The sequence below is a fragment of the Protopterus annectens genome, chromosome 14.part0 (assembly GCF_019279795.1).
Source record: "Protopterus annectens isolate FY-2018-M chromosome 14.part0, PAN1.0, whole genome shotgun sequence".
In the NCBI taxonomy this organism is placed as follows: domain Eukaryota; kingdom Metazoa; phylum Chordata; order Ceratodontiformes; family Protopteridae; genus Protopterus; species Protopterus annectens.
Window position 1 is genome coordinate 691,011,870 of NC_056748.1, and position 25,202 is coordinate 691,037,071.

Sequence of the window (25,202 nt, forward strand, 5' to 3'; positions counted from 1 at the left end):
CATTAACCACCTTGGGCATAAAAGAAGGGTTAGTGCACAAGGACACCTTGTCCTCATGAAAGACCAAAAAAGGAAGACAAACTGTAAGGGCCTACAACTCAGATACACATCTGGCAGAAGTAAGCACTAACAAAAGAATGTCTTCAGGATCAATTTAACTTGAAACAGAAGCAGCAGGCTCAAAAGGAGACAGTCAACTTCTCCAAAACAAAATTAATATCCCAGGGAGGAGGAACAGGCTTCCTGTGAAGTCTAAAATTAAGGAAACCTTTAAGAAATTATTTAACCTCCAATCTAGAAGCTAGAGGAGGAGAAAAAGCAAACTAGTAGAGATAGTTGATATTTGGGGCTTAACAGAAGAATAGGCCAAACCAACATTGAGCAAATCGCACAAGTAAGCTACAATAGAGACACTAAATAGAAAACCTCTTCTGTAGGTTTCCTGGTCTCCTGCTGGACTTGCAGCACATCCTCCAGAAAAAAAGTGGTCTGTAAGGAATCAAAATCCTTTCTGCAGTAGTGTGAGTTGAAGCATGGACAGTTGGGGATGGATGAGAGATTCCTTGTCTTGTGCGATTTAGATCCACCCTGTGAGTTAACTTGTGATTGCCCTTGTTCAGATTTAGAGTTGGAGGGAGCCAGAGCTGTCATGGACAAAAGGGAGTCGCCAACAAGATTTTGGGCGCATCCTGTCGAGCCTTGAACAGGACTTTCAGAATGAGACTAAGAGGAGAGAATGCATAAACATCTCCTTCCAAGAAAATGGGAGGGCATCCACCTTCCACATCAGAGGACCTGGGACTGTGGCACAAAACAGAGTAAGTTGTCCAGAGGGGAGGCAAAATGATCCATTTGAGGGAGTACCTCACTGGTGGATAATGTCTAGCAACACATCCCTGTGAAGCATCCATTCATGGGACTAAGTTAAGGATCTGCTTAGAGTGTCTGCCACAGTGTTCTGATTGGAAGGGATATAAACTGAAGAGTCACTTGATAGTTGACAGGAAGATCCCCTACCAGTGCCAGCCGGCAAAGAAAATGTCTTGTTCCTCCCAGTTTGTTGATGCACCACACATCACTGTAGGATTGTCTGTGAACACCTTTAGAGGCCGTGGAGAGAAGAGAATGAAAGACCTGAATCAGCAGAAGAGCTCTCCTCTCTGACATTGATGTGCTCTGCTCTTCAGCTGACAAGGCAATCACACCACCTGTACTTTTAGGGAGTCAAATGCTACCCTCATCCCATGGCTGGAGTGTCTGTGTACAATTCTTGAGAGGGAAGAAGGGGATGAAGAGGGGATCTCTGGATTCCAAGACAGCTGCTGAATCCACCAGTGAAGTTCCTGCCTGAGACGAGGAAGAGGAGGAACTGCAAAGTCTATAGGATGTGCATGTTGAAGACGCACTGACTTTACATGAGAAATGTTCAGTGGTTTCAGAAGATTGGTGTGTGGTAGCATCAGAATGGTGAATGCCATGAACCCAGAGCTCTCAGAAGCTCCCTGGCGGTAATGAAAGCCAGTGGAAGAAGAGTTTTTAAAAGAAAGAAATGAGAGTTAAGGAGGGGGCAGTGATGCAAGCCTAGACACGTCTGAATCCTGGAACCCAGAAAAACAAGATCCTAACAATTTGCCCCAGTCTTTTAACCTTCAACCTGTTCCAGCATCTTTAATACACTCCTTGCTTCTTTAAACTTAAACCAAGTTCACCATCAGCTGACTTTCTCCCAGCTGAATACCTGCAAATTGCAGCTGGTGTACTTGCCTACCCTATTTCTATCCTAATAAATAGAACTATCTCTGAATCTTATGTCCTATCCATCTGGAAAATCTCCTATATCATCCCTCTGCATAAGGGAGGTACCTCAAATGAATTATCAAACTTCCACCCAATAGCCCTTCTCTCTCCCCTTACAAAAATTATGGAGAGATGTATCTACTGGCAATTACTTCAGTACCTCCTACAAAACAACCTACTAGTTGACTGCCAACATAGTTTCAGGCCACACCATAGTACTACAACAGCTCTTCTATCCTTTACAGACTGCATTAATAAAAACAGGAATACTAACCTATCTTCTGCACTCTTCTTAGACCTCTCAAAGGCCTTTGATATGGTTAACCACCAACTATTGATCAGTATACTTGAATCACTCTCCCTTGATCATCATCTAGTAAAATGGTTCCAATCCTACCTTGAAAACAGAAAACAAGCTGTCCTGTGGGAAAACAATCTTATCTTCTCAGCTTCCTATCACCCTTGGTGTCCCTCAAGGATCCATTCTTGGACCTCTCCTTTTCACAATTTTCATTAATGATCTAAAAACCTCCCTTCCCCAAACTACATGCATACAATATGCAGATGATTTGACTCTTATGTGCCGCATCCTCCCCAGCAAAATTACATACTAACACACAAACAGTCTTTACTTTAGTTGAAAACTGGTTCCATCAAAGATGTCGCCTCCTGAACCCGAAAAAAACTAAATTACTACTATTTACTCCCACACAGAAGTCCCCCTCTATCAATTTCACAGTGAAATCAAACAATGGCACAGAAATAGCCCCTGAAACCCCCACTAAACTCCTCCGGTGTAATAATAGACAACCATCTCAACTTTGACACACACATTAACTCAACTATTAAATCAGTAAATAGAAAACTTGGATTCCTCTATAGAATCAGACCATTTCTTACAGAGTCAGCAAAGATCTCTATTGCCCAAACCTACCTCATTTCCACCTTACTCTACACCTCCCCTATCTACACGAATCTATCCAAAAGCAACCTAAATAAACTAACAACCGCCTACAAACAACATAGCCAAATTTGCCACCGGCGCCCCTTTCCGTACTCACCACTGCCTTAATCTTAAACTTCTAGGATGGCTGGAAGTACAAAACCAACTAGTTTACCAGCAACTCATTTTTACTCACAAGATATTTACATCATCCTACAAATACTCCCATTCTAGGTAGCCTAGTTAATTCTTATAAAAACCTTCCTACCCTAAGATCTGCTAAAAAGCTACAAGTTGCCACCACTAAATCCTTTAACAAATCTGGGGACAGCCTATTCTCAAATACAGTTGGCAATACTTGGAACATACTTGGAAAAAACTTCCAACTGAAGTAACATCCCTTACTTCCACCAACCTTTAAGAAACAATTGAAAAACATCATTTAAAACCCAATGGCTTTGCCCCATGCTCCAAGTCTGACTGATACTTTTCGCCTTTTTTCTATTCTGACTCCCTAACCGAATTATTTTTGCTGAGACTTCTCTACCTTCTATATATGACGTGATTAAACATTTTTTTCTCTCATAATGTTGTAACTCCCACTGTGATATGTGAATTTTTATGTACATGAAATATCTTTTTGTTTTTTCTTTATATATATATATATATATATATATATATATATATATTTAATTGTGCGTATATATATTTTTATCTATATAAACTGAATCGAGAACAATTTTTCCTTGTTTAACTTTCCTAAATTGTAGTGTAAAAAAAAAAATATTTTGTTTCTGCTATAATTATTTCTGCCAATCAATTGTATACTGGTGTAATTATTTTGTATATGCACTTTTCTGGTGGACTATAATTATTTTGTATTTCTACTGTTCTTGTACACTATTTGTATACATTTTTTTCTTTGTAATGTCTCGGAGCTTTTCTCCTCGGGCCTCTACTGTAAATGGACATGTATCCAGTTAGACTAGCCGGTCTACAAATGTGAAATAAATAAAAATAAAATAAAACTAAGGAGGAGTTTGAGAAGACTTTATGAAATGTTATAGTGAACTCCAGTCTGTGAAGAAGGGAAATGGCAAAATGAAGCTTTTTCAAATGGGTCTGTGGAGAGGACGCCTGAATCAACAGACTATCTAAGTAAGGAAATATTTGGATCCTTCGAAGCCTGCAAAAAAGCAATCGCAGGAGTAAGGCAATTGAACACCCGTGGGGCAGTAAAAAGGCCAAAGAGCAAAGCAGAGAACTGAAAATGCCAGGAAGCAACAGAGAAATGCAAAAACTTCCTGAAAAGAGAATGGATCTGAATATGGAGATAAGCATCATTCAGATCCAGAGACGCTATATAGGCCTGAGAGGAAACAGAATCTGAAGAGATAATATCCGAATGGAGGGCACTAAAGTGTTTAGATGGAAACCTATTCTAGACCTTTCAAGTGCCCTCTTTTCTTGCTACTAGAAACCTTCTGGTGTAGAACACTTTCCCCCTTTGGGACACAGGCACCTCTTGAATAGTACCCTAAGTCAAGTGATTTTGAAGAACCTCTGGGGGAAAAAGGGAAGTTGTTCCCAAGGAGGTTGAGGAATACCAATAAAAGGACTGGATTTGCATACCATGAAGTACCCCGATGATTAATTGACAGAACCCAAGAATCTTGAGTGATCTGAAGCCAAACAGGAAGAGAGAAAAATGTGAAGAGAAAGAGGAATGTGGCTGGAAAGAGACTGATAGTCATACAGTGCCTGATTTCTCCAGAAGGGAAAGCTTCAGAGTCCCTGAAAACTGAGAAGCTTTAGCAGGGGGAGCCTGTTTGCCACTCTTCCCACCTTTAGCAGAAGGGCAGGATTACCTAAAAACAAAGGCAGGCTTCGGGGGATAGTTTCTCTGAAATTTAGGCACAGGAGAAACTCATGTTTTAAGATTGTGTAAGGTATTGCCATTATTTTGAAGGAACTGTAAACAAACCAGCAGCAGCTTCCCCAAACAAAAGTTTAGAATCCAGAGGAGCTTCCTTAGGCATCAACCTCTACCTGATATTAAAGCTAAGCCAAAAATACCTCCTCATCACTGAACCAGAAACATCAGCGCTAGAAGAGGCATTTGCTGCATCATAACTACATCTAATAGCATGACGAGTGAAAGTCCCTAGCAAAGAAAGAACAGAAGTTTTAGCCTCAGAGTCTGGAAAATCAGAAATAAGTTGACAGGCCTGAGAAAGAAGAACCAGCACATACCTAGGCATATGGGTCTGATAATTTTATAGCCCTAAAAGCTAGGGTAGTAGAAGTGTAAACCTTCTTACCCGACCTTTCCATAGTTCTGCTGTCCTTGTCAGAAGGCAGTAACTTGGGCGAAGGAAGCAAATGAGACAGCTTAACAGAGGCTACAGACATGACAGGCAGATCAGCAGCAGGACATTTTATATAGGAAAGAATAATCCTCTGCCACCCTGTAAAACCTGTCCGGTTTCTTGGGAGCAGGGATCTGAGAATTGGGTGGATTAGATGCATTGAAAAAAGCATCCAGTAAAGCAGCCAAAACAGGAGGAATAGCGACAGGTTTAGGGGATTCCAATTGCAGCAACTCATAGTACCGCTTATGGATTTCTGAGATCTGAGCACAATCCCACTTTAAAAAAGTCAGTCATCCTAGAGAGTGTCCCCAAAGGAAATTTCCTCAAAATGAACATCTAGACTAATAGATTCCTCCTCATCTAACTAATCTAAAGAAGGAATTTGAGTAGAATAAGTCAGGGATTCATTATCCGAATCATCCTCCGAAGAATCCTGTTTTCTAGGCCAAGTAGGAGCCGCGGTGGTGCAACGGTAGCATTGTTGCCTCACCGCAAGAGGTTCTCCCATTCGATTCTAGGCTGGAGTGCCTTCTGTGTGGAGTCTGCATGTCCTCCCCACGGTAGAGTGGCATTCGAAAAACGTGCGTAGAATGGGTGTGCCTTCATTGAAGGTTGGGTGTTGAGCTGGCACCTCGGCTCTGTAAAAATCTACTGCCAATCATTAGCAGACTGGAGTTCCGCTGTGGCGACCCCTAACTGGGAAAAGCCAAAAGAAGAAGAGGAGGATCAAGTAGGAGCAGGAACCAAAACCCCTTGAGGAGGCTTTAAGGATGTTGGCTCCTGAGTGAAGGTTTGCCACTCACTTTATGGATCTTTAGGAGCAGAAGAAACGTATTTTAATTTTTTTTGTATCATGGTGTATGTAAAGTTGTCTATCTCGCCTTCATTCTTGCTGGATGGGTTCGGAGCCGACCTCGGCTCCGACTCGGCCACTCTAAAGCTCGAGAGTTGGTTCCACCGGCTCGAGGCTCCCCTTATATCCCACAATGCTAGGCGAGAGTTACCTCAGATCTCGTTTGCCGCTACAGCTTCGAGGTTGGTTGTTCTACCGGTTCCTGGTGAGTTTAAGCTTTTCTATTAAAAGTTACTCTTTTTACCCCTTTTTTAGTTTAATTATTATCTAATTAGTGTAGTTCATTGAACTTTATCCCCGACCTAATTTTTTCCCGTTTTTGTTTAAAAGAACTTTTAGTTCTTCCCTTGGGCCTTGGGCCTTCCCTTCCCTAGGGAGTGTTTGTGTAGTTTAACTACTGTTTATTGTACTTTATTTTTTACTAAAGTAGTTATTTTGACAGGGTATAACTGGTGTGTTTGAGTGTGTGTTTGTGTTCACCAGTTAGGCTATGTCTAAAGAAGCAAAGGTCTCCGGATTCAAGAAGTGTGATGCGTGCTGTCAGAAAATGTCTCTGACAGACGCTCACACTTCTTGTGTCTATTGTCTGGGGCCTTTGCACCTGCAGGACTCCTGTGCTGTTTGCCATGGCTTCAGCCCCAGGGTCCTGCAGGAAAGAAAAAACAAGCTTATTCTGAGAGGCTTGTTGAAGCCTGAGGATTCCCTGTCTGTCTCAACAGGAAGCCCTCCAAGGCATCGAGGTCTTCGGCTCCGGCTTCTGAGCCGAGACCTCAGGTTGTTCAACCTTTGCCTTTATCGGCTCCGGCTGGAGCCGATAAGACTCAGTCCACAGTTTCTGTGGCTTCTGCTCCGGCCGGAGCCGAGGTTATCGAGGTACCGTGTCGGCTCCGACAAGATCTTCGGAGCCGACAACCAGAAAGAGGTCTAGGTCACCTTCTCTTGGCTCCGTTCATTCGGCTCCAGGATCTCCCCTGCTGTCTGAACGGAGCCAAAGGTCTCATTCCTCTAGGTCATTGAGGCTGTCCGATCATGACCTTCAGAGGGTGGTGAGTCGACTACTCAAGTCCGAGGCACTAGCCCAGATGCTTCAGAGCCCGACTCATCAGTCGGTGCCTGCCCCGTCCATCAACTCTTTCCTCCTTCGACTCTCTTGAGTTCGAGCCGGGTCGTCGGAACCGAGACTGTGGTCACCTCGGAGCCGAGACAATTGTCTTCGGCTCCATCCGGCTCCGTTTTCTTCCATGGAGGAATCTCGGCGCCGACTTCCCTCGTCGGCTCCGAGGGGTGAGTGGCATCGGACCCTTGTCCGACCCCCTCTCCTCTCGGTGCTTCGGCGCTGGTGAGTTCGGCTCCGACATCGGCCTCGAGCCATCACTGTCGGTGCCGAGGGGTCCTTAGCTCCTCGGAGCGGGGACCTCTGGCTCTGCCTGACAGGGGTGCTTCGAGGTCATGCGGAGTGTGTTAGAGCCTGGCTCTACTCCACAGTCGGCTCCGTCAGCCCCTCCCTCTATGCTGCCTCAGGGTAAGTCGACTCACTCCCTCATCCCGGACCACAGAGAGCCAACTCCTCAGGAGCTCCCTTTGGGGATTTCATCCTCTTCCGAGGCCTCTCCTGATTTGGCAGAAGACGCCCCTCGCAAGAGGAACTGCAAGAGGCAGCACATTCACTCACCTGAGTCTATCACGTCGGACACAGATCTGGATGATTCTGAGGGTTCCCCGTTCCCCTTCTGAAGATGTCTCATTTGCAGACATTCTGGAGATCCTTAAACAGAGGGGAAATTGGCCAGCCCTCAACCCTTCGGAGGACGAATCTGTGTATCTTGAGGCGTTTGGCTCTCGTCCTTCCACCTCCTGGGTGTTCCCCCTTGACCCCCTCATGCAGGTGGTTGCTAAAAGGCATGGACGGCTCCTGATTCAGTGGACCCCACTCCCAGGAGACCCTCCAAATTCATCACAGCTCCATCAGACAAGGAATTTTTATCAAAAGGAGTCTCTGTGGATGCTATGGTGGTAGCTGCCGCCACAAAGAAGGAACTGGCTGATCCTTCAGTGCCTGTCCATCCACCTAACAAGGAATCTAGGTCCATGGATAGGTACGGAAGCGGATGTTCTCCTCAGCGACATTTACTATGCGCGCTGAATTACCTATGCCATTTCACTCGTCTTCAAAGGGACTTGATCAAAGAAGCGAGTGAAATGCTGAAGGACCCTACAGCTGCGGGTTTCCAAGAGAAAATGAACACGCAGCTGGCTATCCTTAATTCTATTTCCAACTCCTCCATGCGCCTCCTTTCTTATGCGGCCGATGGAGCGAGCAGAGCCGCAGGAACAGGGGTAGCCTTACGTAGGCACGCCTGGATGCGGCTATGCAATTTTGGAACCTTTCAAGACGTCTTTCACGAACTCCCCTTTTGATGGATCATCTCTTTTTGGTCCACAAGTGAAAGAAACCCTGACTAGGTGCGAGACTGATGGCAAGACCCTTTCTGCCGTCGGAGTCCGTTTTCTACTCCTTCTAGGCCTTACCCCAAAGGCCAGAAGGGGAAAGATGTGGTTCCGTAAACAATCTCAAGGGACTTCGCCTGATGCACAGAGTCGGTTCCCGGCAGAGGGGAACAACAATGGTAGACGCCGCCCTAGAGGCAGAGGGGTCCGCAGAACCAGGGCAATCGAGAAATGTCCTCAGATAAGCCCTTTCAGCATCCCTGAGGTGTTGCCCGACTGCCCATCTTCGGAGGCAGTCGGGGAAGATTGTCACTGTACCCAGAAGCCTGGCTATCCTTGACACAAGACAAATGGGTACAGTCCATCATTTCGAAGGTTATTCTATTCCCTTTCTTCGTTTTCCAAATCAGTCAAAAAAATCCCTTCCAGATGTTCCACCCGCTCAAAGGGATATAGCAGCTTTGGAAATTTCAAAACTGCTTGCAAAAGAGCTATTCAGCCAGTGCCAGCAGACCAACTAGGATCCGGAATCTACTCAAGGTTCTTTTAGTTCCAAAGAAAACAGGGGACTGGAGACCAATTTTGGATCTCAGTATCTTGAACAGATCGGTCAAGAAAACAAGATTTCGGATGGTCACGCTGCAATCCATTCTTCCCCTATTGGGAAAAGGAAACTGGATGTGCTCTATAGACCTTCAGGACGCGTACTATCACATAAAAATGAACAGACGCTCCAGAAGATTCCTCCGCTTCAGGCTGGGAACCAGTCATTTTCAATTCAGGGCCCTGCCCTTTGGTCTCACCACTGCCCCGGTGTTTACCAAATGCATGGCAGTGGTAGCTTCTCACCTGAGACGACAGGGATTCCAGGTGTTTCCATATTTGGACGACTGGCTCCTCACAGCTCCCACCAAGCATCTCCTTCTGATGGCCAGAGATTACACTTTTCGCGCCTGTCAAAATCTGGGTATCTCAATAAATTGCGAAAAGTCTGTTTTGTCGCCTTGTCGTACTATTACCTACATAGGCAAATTTAGATACTGTAAACATGTCTGCAACACTAACGAACCAAAGGATATCAGACATTCAAAAATTGGTATCACTACTTCTCAACAACAACAGAGCCAAAGCCAGGTTAGTTCTAAAGGTGTTGGGAATCATGGCAGAGGCCATACCCCTCCTTCCATTGGCCAGATACCACATGCGGATCCTTCAGTGGATGCTCTTTTCTCAATGGTCATACCAGGAACTTCCAATGTCTCACACCATTATGATCACGCAAGCGTGCAAAAAGCATCTCATGTGGTGGATGTCTTCCCCCCAGCTCCTGTTGGGGAGACCATTTGTTCCACCTCCTCCGGTTGCTACTCTGACAACGGATGCCTCCCTGATCGGGTGGGGGGGGGCATTATCAGGGCAGGACAGTCCAGGGCACATGGCAACCAGACGAATGCCACTTGCACATAAATGTTCTGGAGATGAGAGCAGTGCTTTTAGCGTTGCAAGCCCTTCAAGACTCTCTTCCCTTGGGAACGATTGCAATCCAGACAGACAATATGTCTGTAGTGTGGTACATCAACAAACAAGGCGGAACCAGATCATACCCCTGTGTCGAGAAGCACTCAGACTGTGGCAATGGGCGATTTCTTCTCAGCGTTTCTGATAGCAACGCACATCCCCGGAAGTCCAATCACATTGCGGACAAGTTGAGCAGAGCTATTCTCATGCCTCACGAGTGGTCTCTGAAAGACTCTGTAGTGAGAGAGATTTTTCTCAAGTGGGGTCAGCCTTGCTGCGATCTTTTGCTACTCCCCAAAACAGCAAGTGCAGAGAATACTTCACTCTATTCCCTTTACCAGGCCAACCCAGCAGGGACGCTAGTCCAAGTTTGGCCCCGGGACTTCTGTATGCATTTCCTCCTTTCCCACTGATCTCTCAAGTAATACAGAAAGCTATCGCTCAGAAGGCCTCATTGATCCTCATTGCTCCTTACTGGCCTCGACAAGTGTGGTTCCCCTTTCTGCATCGATTTCTTTTGAGCGACCGTGGAATCTGGACCTAGTTCCAGATCTTTTGATCCATCAGTCGGGTCAGTTTCATCGCTCCCTCCCTCTCTGAACCTCACTGCTTGGTTCCTCCACTTCCAACCGTAGCCAGGCTTCCTCAATTATCTCACTCTGTTAGAGATATTTTGATAGCTTCCCATAAATCTTCCACTCGAAGATTTATTTGAGTAAGTGGAAACGCTTTTCATATTGGGCACAAGGAAAGGACATAGATCCTTTCACCGCTTCCATCCAACTAGTCCTTGATTTTCTTGCTGAACTCTTCCATGCAGGTTCATCTCCATCTACTCTTAAGGTTCAATTGGCAGCTATTTCTAATTTCCATGTGGGTATTTCTGAATCCGCCCTAATGTCCCACAAACTCTGCAAAGCCTTTTTGAAAGGAGTTTTTCTTCTCAGACCTCCTGTAAGAAATCCTCCTTCTCCTTGGGACCTAAATTTAGTTCTTGCTTCTTTGATTCTTTCCCCTTTTGAACCTGCAGCTTCATGTTCCTTAAAGTTATTATCATGGAAAACTCTCTTTCTGGTGGCTATCACATCAGCTAGAAGAATTTCAGAACTTCAAGCACTCAGTTGTCGTTCTCCTTACCTTGTGTTCCATAAGGACAGAGTTTCCTTAACTAACCCGTCCTTTTTGCCTAAGGTGGTTTCAACATCAAATCTAAACCAATGCATTGACCTCCCTGTCTTTTTCCCAGAGTATTCAAATAGGTCTGAACAAAAATTACACTGTCTGGATGTTCATCGTCAATTAAGGTACTACTTGGACAGGACGAAACAATTCAGAAAATCTGATCAGCTGTTTGTCTCCTATGCGGAAAGCAGAAAGGGACTTCCAGTTTCAAAGGTATCTTTATCCAGATGGCTAACATCTCTGATTACCCTTGTTTATGAGATTAGACACCAAAACTGCCTAATAAGCCTAAAGCCCATTCCACCAGAGCTTTGGCTACTTCTCTAGCCTTCCAAGACAGACTGCCTATTGACACCATTTGTGCAGCGGCTACTTGGGCTACTCCTCACACTTTTATTTCCCATTATAAGTTGGATTTAGCTTCTAGGCATAGAGCTAATTTTGGTTCCACTGTTCTCAGGAGTCTGTTCCGTTAGGCCACCCGGGACAAGGTGCTAGGGACGCGGTCCCATCCAGCAAGAATGAAGGCGAGATAGACAACTTTACATATAGAAGTTATGTTCTTACCATAACGTTCCATGTTAGTTGTCTTCTTCTCGCCTTCTTCTTGCCCCACCCTCCTTCCCCTGGCCTGGACAGACCTAGAGGAGTTGTGATCGTGACCTCTCTTTCTACCACCTCTTTCTTAGCTATATGCTATTATGCATATTTCTTGTTTCAGGATGTAGGTCACCCTTCTTCTTCCTGTTGTTAGAGGTGGATTCTGTTTTTTTACAGTTATACTGTTTCTGTTATAAGCTGGGGTTAGCTTACAAACGAGATCTGAGGTAACTCTCGCCTAGCATTGTGGGATATAAGGGGAGCCTCGAGCCGGTGGAACCAACTCTCGAGCTTTAGAGTGGCCGAGTCGGAGCCGAGGTCGGCTCCGAACCCATCCAGCAAGAAGAAGGCGAGAAGAAGACAACTAACATGGAACGTTATGGTAAGAACATAACTTCTATTTCCTACATTTTAACACCACTCTAGGTCTATTTACAGGTTTTTAAATATTTTTATATGTAATTTCTGAGTCTGACCACATGGGGTCTAGCATCTTGACGTAATTCGTAGCCTAGTACTTGCCTACGAACCTATCAGCCCAAGGGCCTAGGTAAGTCTAGCCAGCAAGGTTCCATAGCTTATGCCACCCAAGAAGGTTATTTTCCTGTGCCACTGTCCAGCAGAGATGCAGAAGTGATCCCCGGGGTGTATTTTCTATTTCCCATCCACTCGTCAAGATTTTTCTTGAGTGCTAATGAAGAACTTTGCGTGACATATGGGTAGATTGTTCCAGAGTATAGGAAGTCTCTCTGGGACAGGAATCTATCCCTCCAGCGTGTCCTGTTTATTGTGGTGACAAGGTTTAGGTTCCTTGAGCGTGTAGCTCGGAGGGATTGAGATTTCTTTAGGTGTAGCATGTCCAACAGCTCTGGGTTTGACATTGCCTAATCTGCCTAACATATAAAGCTGAGATCACCTCTGAGTAGGCGATATGCTACAGAGTAAAGCTGGAGTTTTTTGAGGCGGTCAGTGTAGGGCATTTGTTTGAGGCCAGTAATCCTCTTTGTGGGGTACTTCTGTGGCCTTTCCAGCTGCTGCAGATGTCTTGTGAGGTACATTCCAAAAGGGGCGTTGTACTCTATAATGGGTCTAATGAGTGACGAGTAGAGGGGAACAATAACCTCTTTTTTCCTGGATGAGAACCCTTTTATGATTAGGTGTGCCACGTAGAAGGACATCCTGACTACTGCGACTATCAAAGGAGAGACTACTGTCCAACTGGGTCCCAAGGTCTCTTATCACACATTCGGTGTTAAGTAGATTGCTGCCTATCTGGTAGTTCATGGGTACAGAGTTTTTACCAAAGGGGATGACACTGCACTTTTTGGCATTGAGCTTGAGGCCATGGCTCTGACACCAGGCATCTGTTTCAGTGAGGCCCTTCTGTAGGCTGTCCACATCATTTGGGGACTTGACTATGGCTCCTAGTTTGCAGTCATCTGCGAACTTCGTTAGCCAGAGACCTTCTGTGTTAGCCTGTACTTCAGAGAAGTAGATACCAAACAGGAAAGGTCCCAGGACGGAACCCTGTGGTACTCCACTTGTTACTGCTTTGAGGTCAGAGTTGGAGTCTGCAACTTTTACAGTGTGGGTTCTGTCAGTGAGCCAGTTGGCAATCCATCTTGTGATGTAGGTATTTATACCTTGTTTAGTGAGTTTAGCTATAATTCTAGAATGGGGGATGGTGTCGAAAGCCTTGGCGAGGTGAAGATAGGCTGTGTGAACCACCTTGCCCTCCTCCATGGCTTTGGTGACTGTCTCAAAGGAGTCGATCAGGTTCAGGAGGTATGATCTGCCTTTCACAAACCCGAACTGGGTGGGATCCAGAGTTTGGAGGTTACCAATGTCTTTGTTCGAGTTCCATGGCCTTGCAGACCAGGCTCGTCAGGCTAATATACTTCCTGGGATCAGTGGTGGCTCCCCCTTTGTGGAGTGGGATAACTGTTGTGCACCATTCAGTGGGCACAAAGCCTGATGCAAGGCTATTATTGAACATGGTGCTTAAGTGGGGAGCCAGTTTGTTCTGAAGTTCTGATTGTTTAGCCTGCCTCTAAGTATCCCAAAATGTAGTGCTAGTTCATAGATTGGTACTAGGCTAGGCTATCGGCCCTAGGGCCTATACAAGCCTAGCCATAATTCTCTGGCTATTTCTTCCCACACTGTTTACTTCCTGGACCCCTGTCTAGCAGCGCTACTGACGTGATCCCCGGGGTGAATTTCCTTTTTCCCATCCAATCGTCAAGGTTCCTTTTAAAGAGGGCCAAAGAGGCGCTCTGCTTGGCATGTATGGGCAGTCTATTCAGAGTCTGGGGAGTCTCTGGGTCAGGAACCTATCCCTCCAGCATGTTTTGTCTATTATGATGACAAGGTTTAGATCCCTGGAGCGTGTGGCTCTGAGGGATTGGGATTTCTGTGTATAGCATGTCCAACAGCTCAGGGTTTGACATGGCCTTGTATGTTAAGCAGAGATCGCCTCTGAGCTGACGATATGTGACCTGAGTATAGCTGGAGTTTTTTAAGGCAGTCAGCATAGGGCATCTGATTTAGGCCTGTGATTCTTTGTGAGGTATTTCTGCAGCCATTCCAGTTGCAGGTGTCTTGAGAGGTACATACCAAATGGGGTGTTGTATTCTATAATGGGTCTAATGAGCACAGTGGGACAATGACCTCCTTTTTTCTGGATGAAAAGCCCTTGGTGATGAGGTGTGCCACATAGGATTTCCTGACTCTTGTGGCGATGTGGTTATCGAAGGTGAAACCACTGTCCACCTGTGTCCCTAAGTCCCTTATCACACTTTCGGTGTTTAGTGTACTGCCACCTATGTGGTAATTCACAGGTACATGTTTTTTTCCAAAGGGGATAACTATACATTTCTTGGCATTGAGCTTGAGCCCATGGCTCTGGCATCAAGCATCTGTTTCTGTAAGGCCCTTTTGTAGAGTATCCACATCATTTGGAGATTCAGTAATGGCCCCCAGTTTGCAGTCATCTGCGAACTTTGTTAGCCAGAGTCCCTTAGTATTGGCCTGTCCTTCAGAGAAGTAGATGCCATACAAGAGTGGTCCCAGGACTGAACCCTGAGGTACTCCACTTGTCTGGAGCTGGATTTGGAGTCAGCTACTTTTACAGCGTGGGTTCTGTCAGTAAGCCAGTTGGCAACCCATCGAGTGACGTAGGGACTAATGCCCAGCTTAGTAAGTTTATCTATGATTCCAGAGTGGGGGATGGTGCCAAAAGCCTTGGTGAGGTCCAGATAGGCTGTATGGGCCTCCTTACCCTCATCCACGGCTCTGGAGACTGATTCGAAGAAGTCAAAACAAGTTGCATCACACAGGCGTCTTTCTTCCTAAAGTTCCTGTCACTGCATTGATTTTACACGAATACACTACTGTCTTTGTCAGTTAGTTTTTAGTAACATTTCATGCACTACGTAAAACACAAACTGTGCAAATGCCACAGAACAGACTTTCAGTGCTTTTTACTGCTGTTGCCTTTTAGAATGGCTAAACTGCATTTTTTTTTTTTTTTTTTTTTGGTGAAGCCTGAATTGTACTACTTTGACTCCTCTCCCATCCCCCTTCATACTTAACATCCCCAGCTGTCAAAGTTCTAAGGGTAATTTGAGCTGTTACCTGCTGCGATTGGCAGTTCACAGCAGGAACCTTGACGCATGTATTGTTTCCTTGTTCTAGCTTTTACTTTCTGAATGGGTAGGGGAAGGACCAGCGAGCTGTGACATCACAGCAGTGGTGGGTTTTTAGGACAGTCATGATGATGTCAGTTTGGGAAGACAAGTAGCCAGAAAACTACCTGTATTCATTGGCCAAACTGCAGCAAGGGTGGGATAAAAGTTTTTTGAAAGTGAAACCACCACAGTACAGTAAGGTACTGTTCTAGTGGAGAGTCGATTTAAAATATCTTAAGTGCTGTGTTTATTCATAGCAGGGACAGTAAATGGGGAGAAAAGTGACAGAGAAGTTGAGCATTTAATTGAATCCCGTTGTTGTCCTTTAAGGGAACATCCCTCCAAAAAACCTGAGAAAAAAAATTATAGACCCATCAGCCTAACTAGCTTGATCTGCAAGGCCATGGGATGGATCATCATGGACCTCATTAACAAGGACATTGGCAACCTCCAAACACTTGATCCCCTAGCAACCTCCAAACATTTGATCCCACACAGTTTGGCTTAGTCAAGGGGAGGTCATGTCTGCTAAATTTGGTTGACTTCTTTGAGACAGTCCCCAAAGCCATAGACGAGGGGAAGACAGTGCACACCGCCTACCTTGACGTAGCCAAAGTCTTTGACACTATTCCCCACTCTGGCATACCAGATAAACTCTCTCAACTAGGCATCAATCCATGTGTTACCAGATGGGTAGCAAACTGGCTCACTGATAGAACCCACGTAGTCAAAATAGGGGAAGCCACCTCAAGCAGTATAGACCCGTAACAAGCTGTGTACTCCAGGGTTCAGTCTTGAGGCCTCTGTTATTTGGGATATTATTTTCTGAGGTGCAGGCCAAAATCAGTGGGCTATGGCTGACCAAGTTTGTAGGTGACTGGAAGCTGGGTGCTGTTATCAATTCCCCTAGTGATGTGGACATCCTCCAAGATGGTCTCACTCAGACAAATAACTGGTGCCAGAAACATGGCCTCAAGCTGAATACCAAAAAATGCATCATCCCCTTTCGGGAGAGTGACGTCCCCAGAAATCATCACATTAATAATGTCCTAAGCACGCAATTGGTCATGAGGGATTTGGGTACCCAGGTTGATAGTAACCTGACTTTTGACCACCTTGTTGCTTCCGTAGTGCGGAAAGCCTTCTACATGGCCCACCTCGTAAGTAAGGATATCTCCTCCAGGGACAAGGAGGTCATAACATCCCCTATATTCCTCCCTTTTTATAAGGTCCATTGAGTGCACCGTACCTTTCAGCATGTACCTCACAAAGCACATGCAGCAGCTGGAGAGACCACAGAGGTTCCTCACCCGGAGAATCCAGGGCCTCAAACATCTACCATACACAGGCTAAAAGCCCTATCCCTCTACGTTTCATACAGACTTCTCAGAGGTGTCCTCTGTTTGGCATACAAGATGATCGTGGACTCCACCTTGATGGGACTGCTGCATGTCCGCAAGTCAAGCTCCACTCGAGTAACTGTGCTCACGGCCTCAACCTGGTCTGTGACATCAACAAGACTTTGGACAGATTTGTGTCCCAGAGACTCCCTCATCTATAGAATAGACTCCCTCTCAACATCAACCAGAGTACCTCTTTACCCTTTTTAAGCACAGCCTGGATAACTTGATGGGAAACAAGAAATATACCCCTGGGATCCCACCGATGTCCCTGCTGGATAGGGGCACTGGGTGCTGATTTGTCTAAACATGGGCTAAACTCTTGGCTATGCTTATAAGGTCCTAAGGGCCAGTAGCCTAGTAATCTCCTATGATCCTAAGGCTGAGACCCAGGGCGGCAGTTGAGAATAGTAGTAGGAACTTCTTCCCCAACCAAAAACTGAGGAACCTCCCCTAGGCCCCTCAGAAAAAATCAACCGTGGTTCCTCCTGAATGTCTGAGACGGACGAATGCAAAGAAAAATACAAAATCCCAACAGGGCAGTTATCTGCAACTGCAATAGAAGTCAGTAAACGGGCAAAGGTAGTCACTTGAGAACGAAAATGCATTCAGCTGGCAGAAAATGGGCGCAGATAAACAGACTGGTAAAGATGCATTCAGACTGGTGGCAAAGAAGGTCAGATTAAGGTAGGCCTGAACGTCACCTTTATGCCCTACACTGCGCAAGGGGCATTTAGGAGATGTTTGGCGTACCTTTTAAAGGCAACAAGTAGACTGGTCAGACGTTTGGGCTTCCACAGCAGTGCATCCCATTGGTTAAGAATATTGCAGCAGTAAATGTAATGACATTGTCACTTCACTTACTAGAAGGATAACACATCATGTATGAACTTAAAATATACTTCACTGATTACTAAGCCAAAAACAACTAGGAAGCAATGTTTTACCTATATTAACAGTGACATACTTTTACTGATGGTACAGAATCCCGTTTGTGCTGATTTTATTAAAAGTAACTTGGAAATGTTACTTGCGCTTCAAAAGTAGTTAAGCTAAAACTGAATGTTGCCAGTTTACACTGAGAAGTAGAATAAAAAGTTGTCATTTTTGCCTTTTTGCTTCTTTTACCAGTGAAGAAGGTGAAAAAAATCAGGACTTTAACTCGTCTGATATCCTGTCTTTCACAGTTAAGACAAGATATCAGATGAGTTAGTCTATCACTGTTGGACCATGGTCTACAGCAGGATTTGTTTATGCTTGTGGGTTATGAACTATGTGCTACCTTAGCTGCAGTTTTTTTTTTCTCCTGTTCAGCTCTATTTCAGAATCCCCATACAGGCGTCATCAGCCATTTTTTTTTTTTTTTTTTTAACTCTGTATCTTGAAAGTGGTATAACTTTTTTATTAAACAAAGACATGCGTTTAGAAGCTTGGGTAAGCTATACAACAAATATCCTTGTTAAATCGTATACTGAGTTTTAAGCAGAGAGAAATCATGATGCCACAATGCGTTTTTGCGCATAAGCCATCTATTTATAACTTTTGAACTGAATCTCTGCTAGGTTTGCATGTACATGGGTATTCTTTTAGTTAAGCAACAGCAAATTATAGATGTTTCAGCAATGTACTACCATTATGATGCAGGTATTTAGTTTTGTTCCTGTTTACACAAAATTAATTTAAGTTGGGCCACGTTTCTACTGAAGCCTTTTAAACTCTGCAAGGGGCAGGTGACCTGAACCCCCCCCAGATGTATTTCCTTCTTCGCATATGCAAGGACACCCGTTTGTTGCTCTCTTTTATATATCTTTAGATTAGGTGCTTGGCCATTGCTTGTTGTGTGTTTTTTAGAAACCTTTGTCTTTTTTGTGATTTATATTTGGTCTGCTTGCGTGGCTACTTCTCTGTATTGTGAATACAGATTTGTCTGGTTTGTGATGTAGGGAATGATGACTTTCCAAGTTAAGAAAAAGAAATAAGCAACCACCAGATTAGTATGAGCAGGAGCTAAGGTAAAGGATTGCTTCCCAGTAAATTAGTAGTAGTATTTAGCCAGCTTCCAACCAGTCGCCACTACTTATCCGTACCTTTATCAAAAAATTAAAACCCACTACACTTTCTGCTGATCAACTCCCTGCCGAGTACCTACAAAAATCAGCTGATGCTATTGCTTACCCCGTCTCAATACTAATCAATCGAACCATAGTAGAAGTTAAAATTCCCACCATCTGGAAAATATCCTATGTAATCCCACTTCACAAAGGAGGCAGCTCTACTGAATTCTCCAATTATAGGCCAATAGCTATACTCTCTCCACTTGCAAAGATTATGGAAAAATGTATTCATAGACAACTGATGCACCACCTAATCCAAAATCGCCTTATGGCAGACACTCAGCATGGCTTCCGTCCTCATCATAGCACTACTTCAGCCCTCCTAGCCTTTACTATCACCATAAACCATAATCGCAATAATAATTATATATACTCGGCCCTCTTTTTGGATCTTTCCAAGGCATTCGATATGGTTGATCACCAACTTTTAATCCACACCCTGCAAACATTCTGTCTAGATACTGGAGCCCTCCAGTGGTTTCAGTCCTACCTGAATGGTCGACAGCAGGCTGTCTTCTGGCAGAACAAACTCTCTAACCTTCTACCTAACACCCTTGGAGTACCACAAGTCTCTATACTAGGGCCCTTGCTCTTCTCCATCTTCATTAACGACCTTTATATTGTCATCCCAAAAGTCAGCTGTATCCAATATGCTGATGACTCTACTCTGATTTGCTCAGCCACATCTCCAGTAGAGTTATGGTCAGCTACCCAGACCACCTTTAATACAATAGAAAACTGGCTTTCTGAACATCGTCTGATCCTAAATCCCAAAAAAACTAAAATGCTGTTATTTTCACCAACACGCAGGTCTACCGCTTTCACCTTTACCATAAAATCAAATGATGGCACAATAATCTCCCCTAACCCATCTACAAAACTATTAGGCGTCATCATAAACAATAATCTAAAATTTGACCTACATGTTAACCAAACTATCAAAACCATCAATAAAAAACTAGGGTCACTTTACAGAATAAAAGCCTTCCTAATCCCTCCAGCTAAAATTGCCATAGCTCGCTCTCACCTTCTTTCAACCCTTCTGTATGCATCCCCTCTACTCTCAAATTTAAACAAGACTGTCCTTAACAAACTCTCAATTTGCTACAACCACATTGCCAGGTTTGACACTGGGCTGCCTTTTAGGACACATCATTGCATCAATCTAAATCCGCTTGGGTGGCTTGAACTACCCAGCCTAATCCAGTATAACCAACTGATTATGGCCTATAAAATCCTCTATAATCTGGGCAATACTCCTGCACTTAAAAATATTATCACCCCCCTATAACAATCCTAGACCGCTTCGATCCTCTAACAAACTACTAATTACTAGCAAAATTAATAACACAGCTGGTGATTCTCTCTTTGCAAACTCTGTAAGTAGATCCTGGAACTCTCTTCCAGCTGATATTACCTTACTTTCCACCTTAGGTCAATTTAAAACTAGACTCAAACAACATTTATCACTTAACTGGCTATGTCAATGTATCAAGCCTGGCTAACTCTCTCTAGAATGTGTAAAAAAAAATCTGTTAACCAGTTTACTGTGTAATTTAATTTAATCCCGACTTGTGCTCAGGATTAACTGTAACCTGTGGAACTTGTTTAACTTGCTTACTTATGTAATCTCTGTAAATAGTCTGTAATATGTAATGCTGTATCTGCTTACCCTTGGAGCTTTTCTCCCCGGGCCTCTGCTGAAAATGGACATGCATCCAGTCAGACTATCCCGGTCAACAAATGTATAAAAAATAGTTTTGTTCTTTATTGTAAACTTTTTGTGCTACCTCTCTGATCTACTCTGAATTTTTCCTCATTTTCTACATGGGGTTGGAGTGTTTGTATCAACAGTCGCCACCTTCCTCGATTTGGTGCCATTCTCTTACTTCCATTGAGACTCATACCTAGCTATGTCTGTGGTTTTCTGTTATGCAGTCCACTTATTTCTTTGCTGGACATCCACATTTCCTCTTCATTCTTCCAGTCTCTCCCATATAGTCTTCTGCTTTCCTACACATGTACCAGAACCGCCATAATCTGTTCTTGTGTACCTTCTCCACAGTTGGAGCTACTTTGGCTTCTGCTCCTGATGTCAATCATTCCTTCAACTGTCCCACAGTGTGCAGCCTACACCCTGTCTCAGGTACTTAATCTCCATCACCTCTAGCTTTATTAACTGTTCCACCTTCACTGCCCAGGTTTCAGTACCATACAGAAGTGGTTACATTTGAAAACATCGAATTGCTGAAATATCTAAGACCATGTGGTCGAGACCATATGATCGATATTCCAGAAGATCGAGCTTTTCAAATTGTAAAAAAAAAAAAAAGACTAACTCTGAGATCTCGCTACAGCAGGGAATAGGAAAACTTCCCGTTCTGCGCTGTATTGTCAGTGTAGTGCGATCTTGGAGTTGATATAATTTAAGTAGGGTTGTGTGTGGCGGTGCAGGAGGGGCTTGCCTCCCTGCAATAACGAGTTATTTTTTGTGTGTGTTTTTTTACAATTTGAAAAGATCGATCATCTGAAATATCGATTGTATGTTCTCGACCATATGGTCTTCGTTCAGCAGTTAGATGTTTTCAAATGTAACCACAGGAGTAAGTCACACCACTGTTTTACACACCTTACTTTTCAGCTTCTTTGGTATTTTTCTGACTCGTAGTACCGCTGACAGTCTCTCAGTTGGCTGCATATAGCTGTGACCTCCTCATTCAGAGTTCCCTTCTCCTTAATGACCTGTCGCAAATACTTGAAGCTGTTAACTTGTTCCACCATTCCCTCTTCAGTCTGTATTGTCAGCTGCTTCTGATTTCCCCAACAGTAGATGGTGCTGCACTTCTGACTGTGCTCTCCCTCAGATGAGACTTTAAAACTATGGTCCCATCTGCTTGTGTTGGTGGATGTAAAAGATCCCATGGCACTTATAAAAAGAGAAGGGGAAGTTCCATGGTGCCCTGGCCAAATTTCCCTTTTATAGTATGTGCCCCCTCTGGTCTCCCCTGAAAAGAGACTACTAGCCTACTAGGACTAAGGGAACATAATTTGTTTTTGAAATTGACTTTTTTTTTTTTTTTTTTTTTTTAAGTTTGGAGAGGTTAAAGGGGGTGGCTAATCAATGGGAATCCTGTTCTAGCATTTTCTGGAATCTGTAAACAACCCCAACAATTACTAGAGTTTAGTTATATGGATTATAACTTTGTTCAGTAAATTAGTGTTGCTTGTAAGTCTTGTCTTTACAATGAGATGTAAGAGCAGGAGAAATATTAATGTCCTCTGTGTCACTGTAGAAACAGAGAAAAAGAAGAAAAAATCACATCAGTTTTAATTTGATATGTCTTGACATTTTAACATGGAGTTTTTGTTTATAGGTTCATAGGTTGGTACTAAGCTAACTGCTCTTGCGAGACATTTTAAGCTTAGCCAATTATCCCTTGTGAAACTCAAACCCTGCACCTTGTGTTTGTAAGGCAAACACCTTAACCATTAGGCCACCCTCGTTTGAACTTTTTTCCCTCCCCTTTCCAATTGAAAGGTTTTATTTTTATCCTAGTGCATCCAGTTCTGGTTGTGGGATTACATAGTGAATGGCTGGACTTGCACTGATACACCCCCCCCCCATGACCACATATTAGACCACCCATTTTGGATCCCACTTCTGTTTTAAAAATGTCTGTACAAGACTAGATTACTAGCTTTGACTTATTTTCTGACTTCGATACGGTAATAATTTTAATTTGTTGGGTGTTTTAAGCTGTTCAGACTTTACATGTGGCTCAGTTGTTGGTGTTGACTCCATACTCTGACACCCCCCCCTGCAATGTTTTTTGCTATGTTGGCACATTGATTGCCTAGTCACAATTTGTGTGGTGAGAGTTTCTATTTTTTTTTGAAGGGGGGGGGGGGGGTTCTCTTTCATTAATACTCGTAGATATTTGAACCGGTGTTTTTATACTCTGCAATGATTTTTTTTAAGCTTTTTTGCGGTTTGTTGTTTTTCTCCACTTTTCCTGAACTTTGGGGTGGTAAAGAATCTTCTACTTTTTTATTCCATATAACTGGAGCATGGCTTGTGTCATTTTTATTGGTAAAGTGACTACCTTGATTGCTATGGATTTTTATGGATTTCCCTAAAATAGGATTTTTTCATTGAGGATTTGCATGACTGGGCATCATATCCTTTAGAGTGGCTTGCATCTATACACAGTGTGTGCTCCTCTGTCAGGGTCAAGATAATCCTAAACCTCTCTGTGCTGTTAGAAGAAACCCTACAAAGTTTATTTGAATCTTGTCCCACGGTCCCAAAGCTTGAGGAAGTCTACAGCCCTTTACTCTGTTTTTTGCCTCTAATGTGCAATGCAGAAGTGATGCACCTTTCCATACAGTTTTCTACTTCTTGCAATGTTTTAAACCAGCAGTACCAACTGAAGTAATTTTATTCTTTCTTTCTCCCAGGGAGCTGTAAGAAGATGAAATGGTTAGTCCTAAAAGATCTTTTTATCTCCTCTGGATCTAGGCATAGCTTTTGGCATGAAGGGCGTTTTTAAAACTAAAGTACTTTTTGACAGTAAATATTTCAGAATCCTGTGCGTCCATTTCTTACATTCCCTAAAGGTGTCCTTTAGATCTAGCTATGACGCTTATCCTAGTAAGAATTTTTAGGCATTTGATTCCAGGTGCTTAGAAGTGAAATTTAGATTGTACTTAAACATTAGCAACTGGCCGTATGGCTTTGTAATGCTAATTGCATCCTTTGAGGAGATATCAAGCTTTTAATTCTTCTCCAATAAAATCTAGGCAACAAGTCTTTAGAATGGATGTGCATCAGCAGGCTGGTAAGCTTGACAGTGTTGCCTGAGGCCTGTATAATATTTCCTTTTCAAGATTTTGGTTTATTTCTGGTATTCTGTCTTGCTCATAGTTTCTTTTAGTTTACTGAGATCCTATGGTGTTGTCTGTACTTCGAGCAGTCATCCAGACATGTTCTGTAGTCTCTGTGCTCTAAATCAGATTCAGTAGAGTATATATGGCTAATACTTTCGTCTCACAAACAAATCTCCAGAAATGTCACTATTTATTTCTTCGTAGTTTCCAACATTGCGTACAAGCCCACTCCTTTTACCCATTTGTTTTACAGAAAAGACTCTGCGTTTTTGCTCTCTGTTTAACATGGATCCAGTGTTTTTTTCTTTGAGATCTGCAGATATTAGCAACCGGGTGCCTGCAGAAGCCGTCTGTACAGTTTAACATTGGGATTGTGTTCTGAGAGAGAGAGAGAGAGAGAGAGAGAGAGAGATGAAGATTTGAACACTCAAGCCAAGATCCAAAAGTTGTTTACTTCTATAAGATGAAATGTGGACTGGTGGTTACATCTTTATGACTGACCACTCTCTCTCTCTCTCTGTTAACTGCCTTGTTCTGCTGGCGCATGGTAATCGGTCTTCGTAACACTTGTGGATATTGCCTGTTTTCTGACTCTCCTTAGCATAAGTTTTTTTTTAAATGTTTGGCTGTGTCTCATGTCTGTCGAAGTGTGTAAGCAAGTAATGCTCATGTAAGGAAGTTGCGAGTGTGGATGTAATGTTGCTGATTTTTAATTACAGCACTGGAGTTGGGGGGCCCTGGATGATTGCTGGATTGTGTGTGTGTGTGTGTGTGTGGGGGGCACCTGTCTGCTTTCATAGATGTGATCAATTAAGACCCTGTAAGATTTGCTTTTTATAGCAATTTTTACTTTTTCTTCTGATCTATTGTTGCCTTTTTAAGAAAAAAAGGCTAAATATATATTTAACCCATGGTTGTAGGAGGGATTTTTAATTCTGAAAGTTCAGGTCATTTGTCTGTGTCAGGTGTAGTAAAGCGGGCCAGATTTATGCGACCATTTTTTTTTTTTTTTTTTTTTAATGTAGTTGCTCTGTCTTAATTACTACTTTTCTTTTCTCCCTCTATACAAATACAGAAACTGACATTCCGAGGAAAGTGTCAGCTGGCTTGTCTGTATGGCAGCGTGCAAGTGTTTGGATTCAGTATTAACCCTGCGCAACCTCCGTACGATCTCTTTTCTCCTTCATCTCACTGCCCATTGACGATTGAAGCACTGGCACACAGCAGTCCTGGCAAGACGAAAAAGGAGCTGAGAATGAGGGGCAAAGCAGTCATAAAGGAACACCTATCTCGAGGTGGGTCATTTCTGGGGAAAAAAAACAAAAGCTTGTTCATTGAATTTGTTGTACTATATTATGTTCAACTTGCAGAAAATAGTGTTTTATAAATGACAGGTTTGAAA

General features: G+C 43.6%; 1 protein-coding gene across 1 annotated transcript in view; it reads left to right on the plus strand.

Annotated features, from left to right (window-relative positions):
* Positions 1–25,202, plus strand: part of NOL9 (nucleolar protein 9) — a 455,387-nt gene that overhangs the window by 44,241 nt on the left and 385,944 nt on the right. Inside the window, exon 3 of the mRNA XM_044055607.1 lies at positions 24,876–25,095. Coding sequence (XP_043911542.1) covers positions 24,876–25,095 — 220 coding nt within the window. The remainder of the gene's footprint in view (positions 1–24,875; positions 25,096–25,202) is intronic.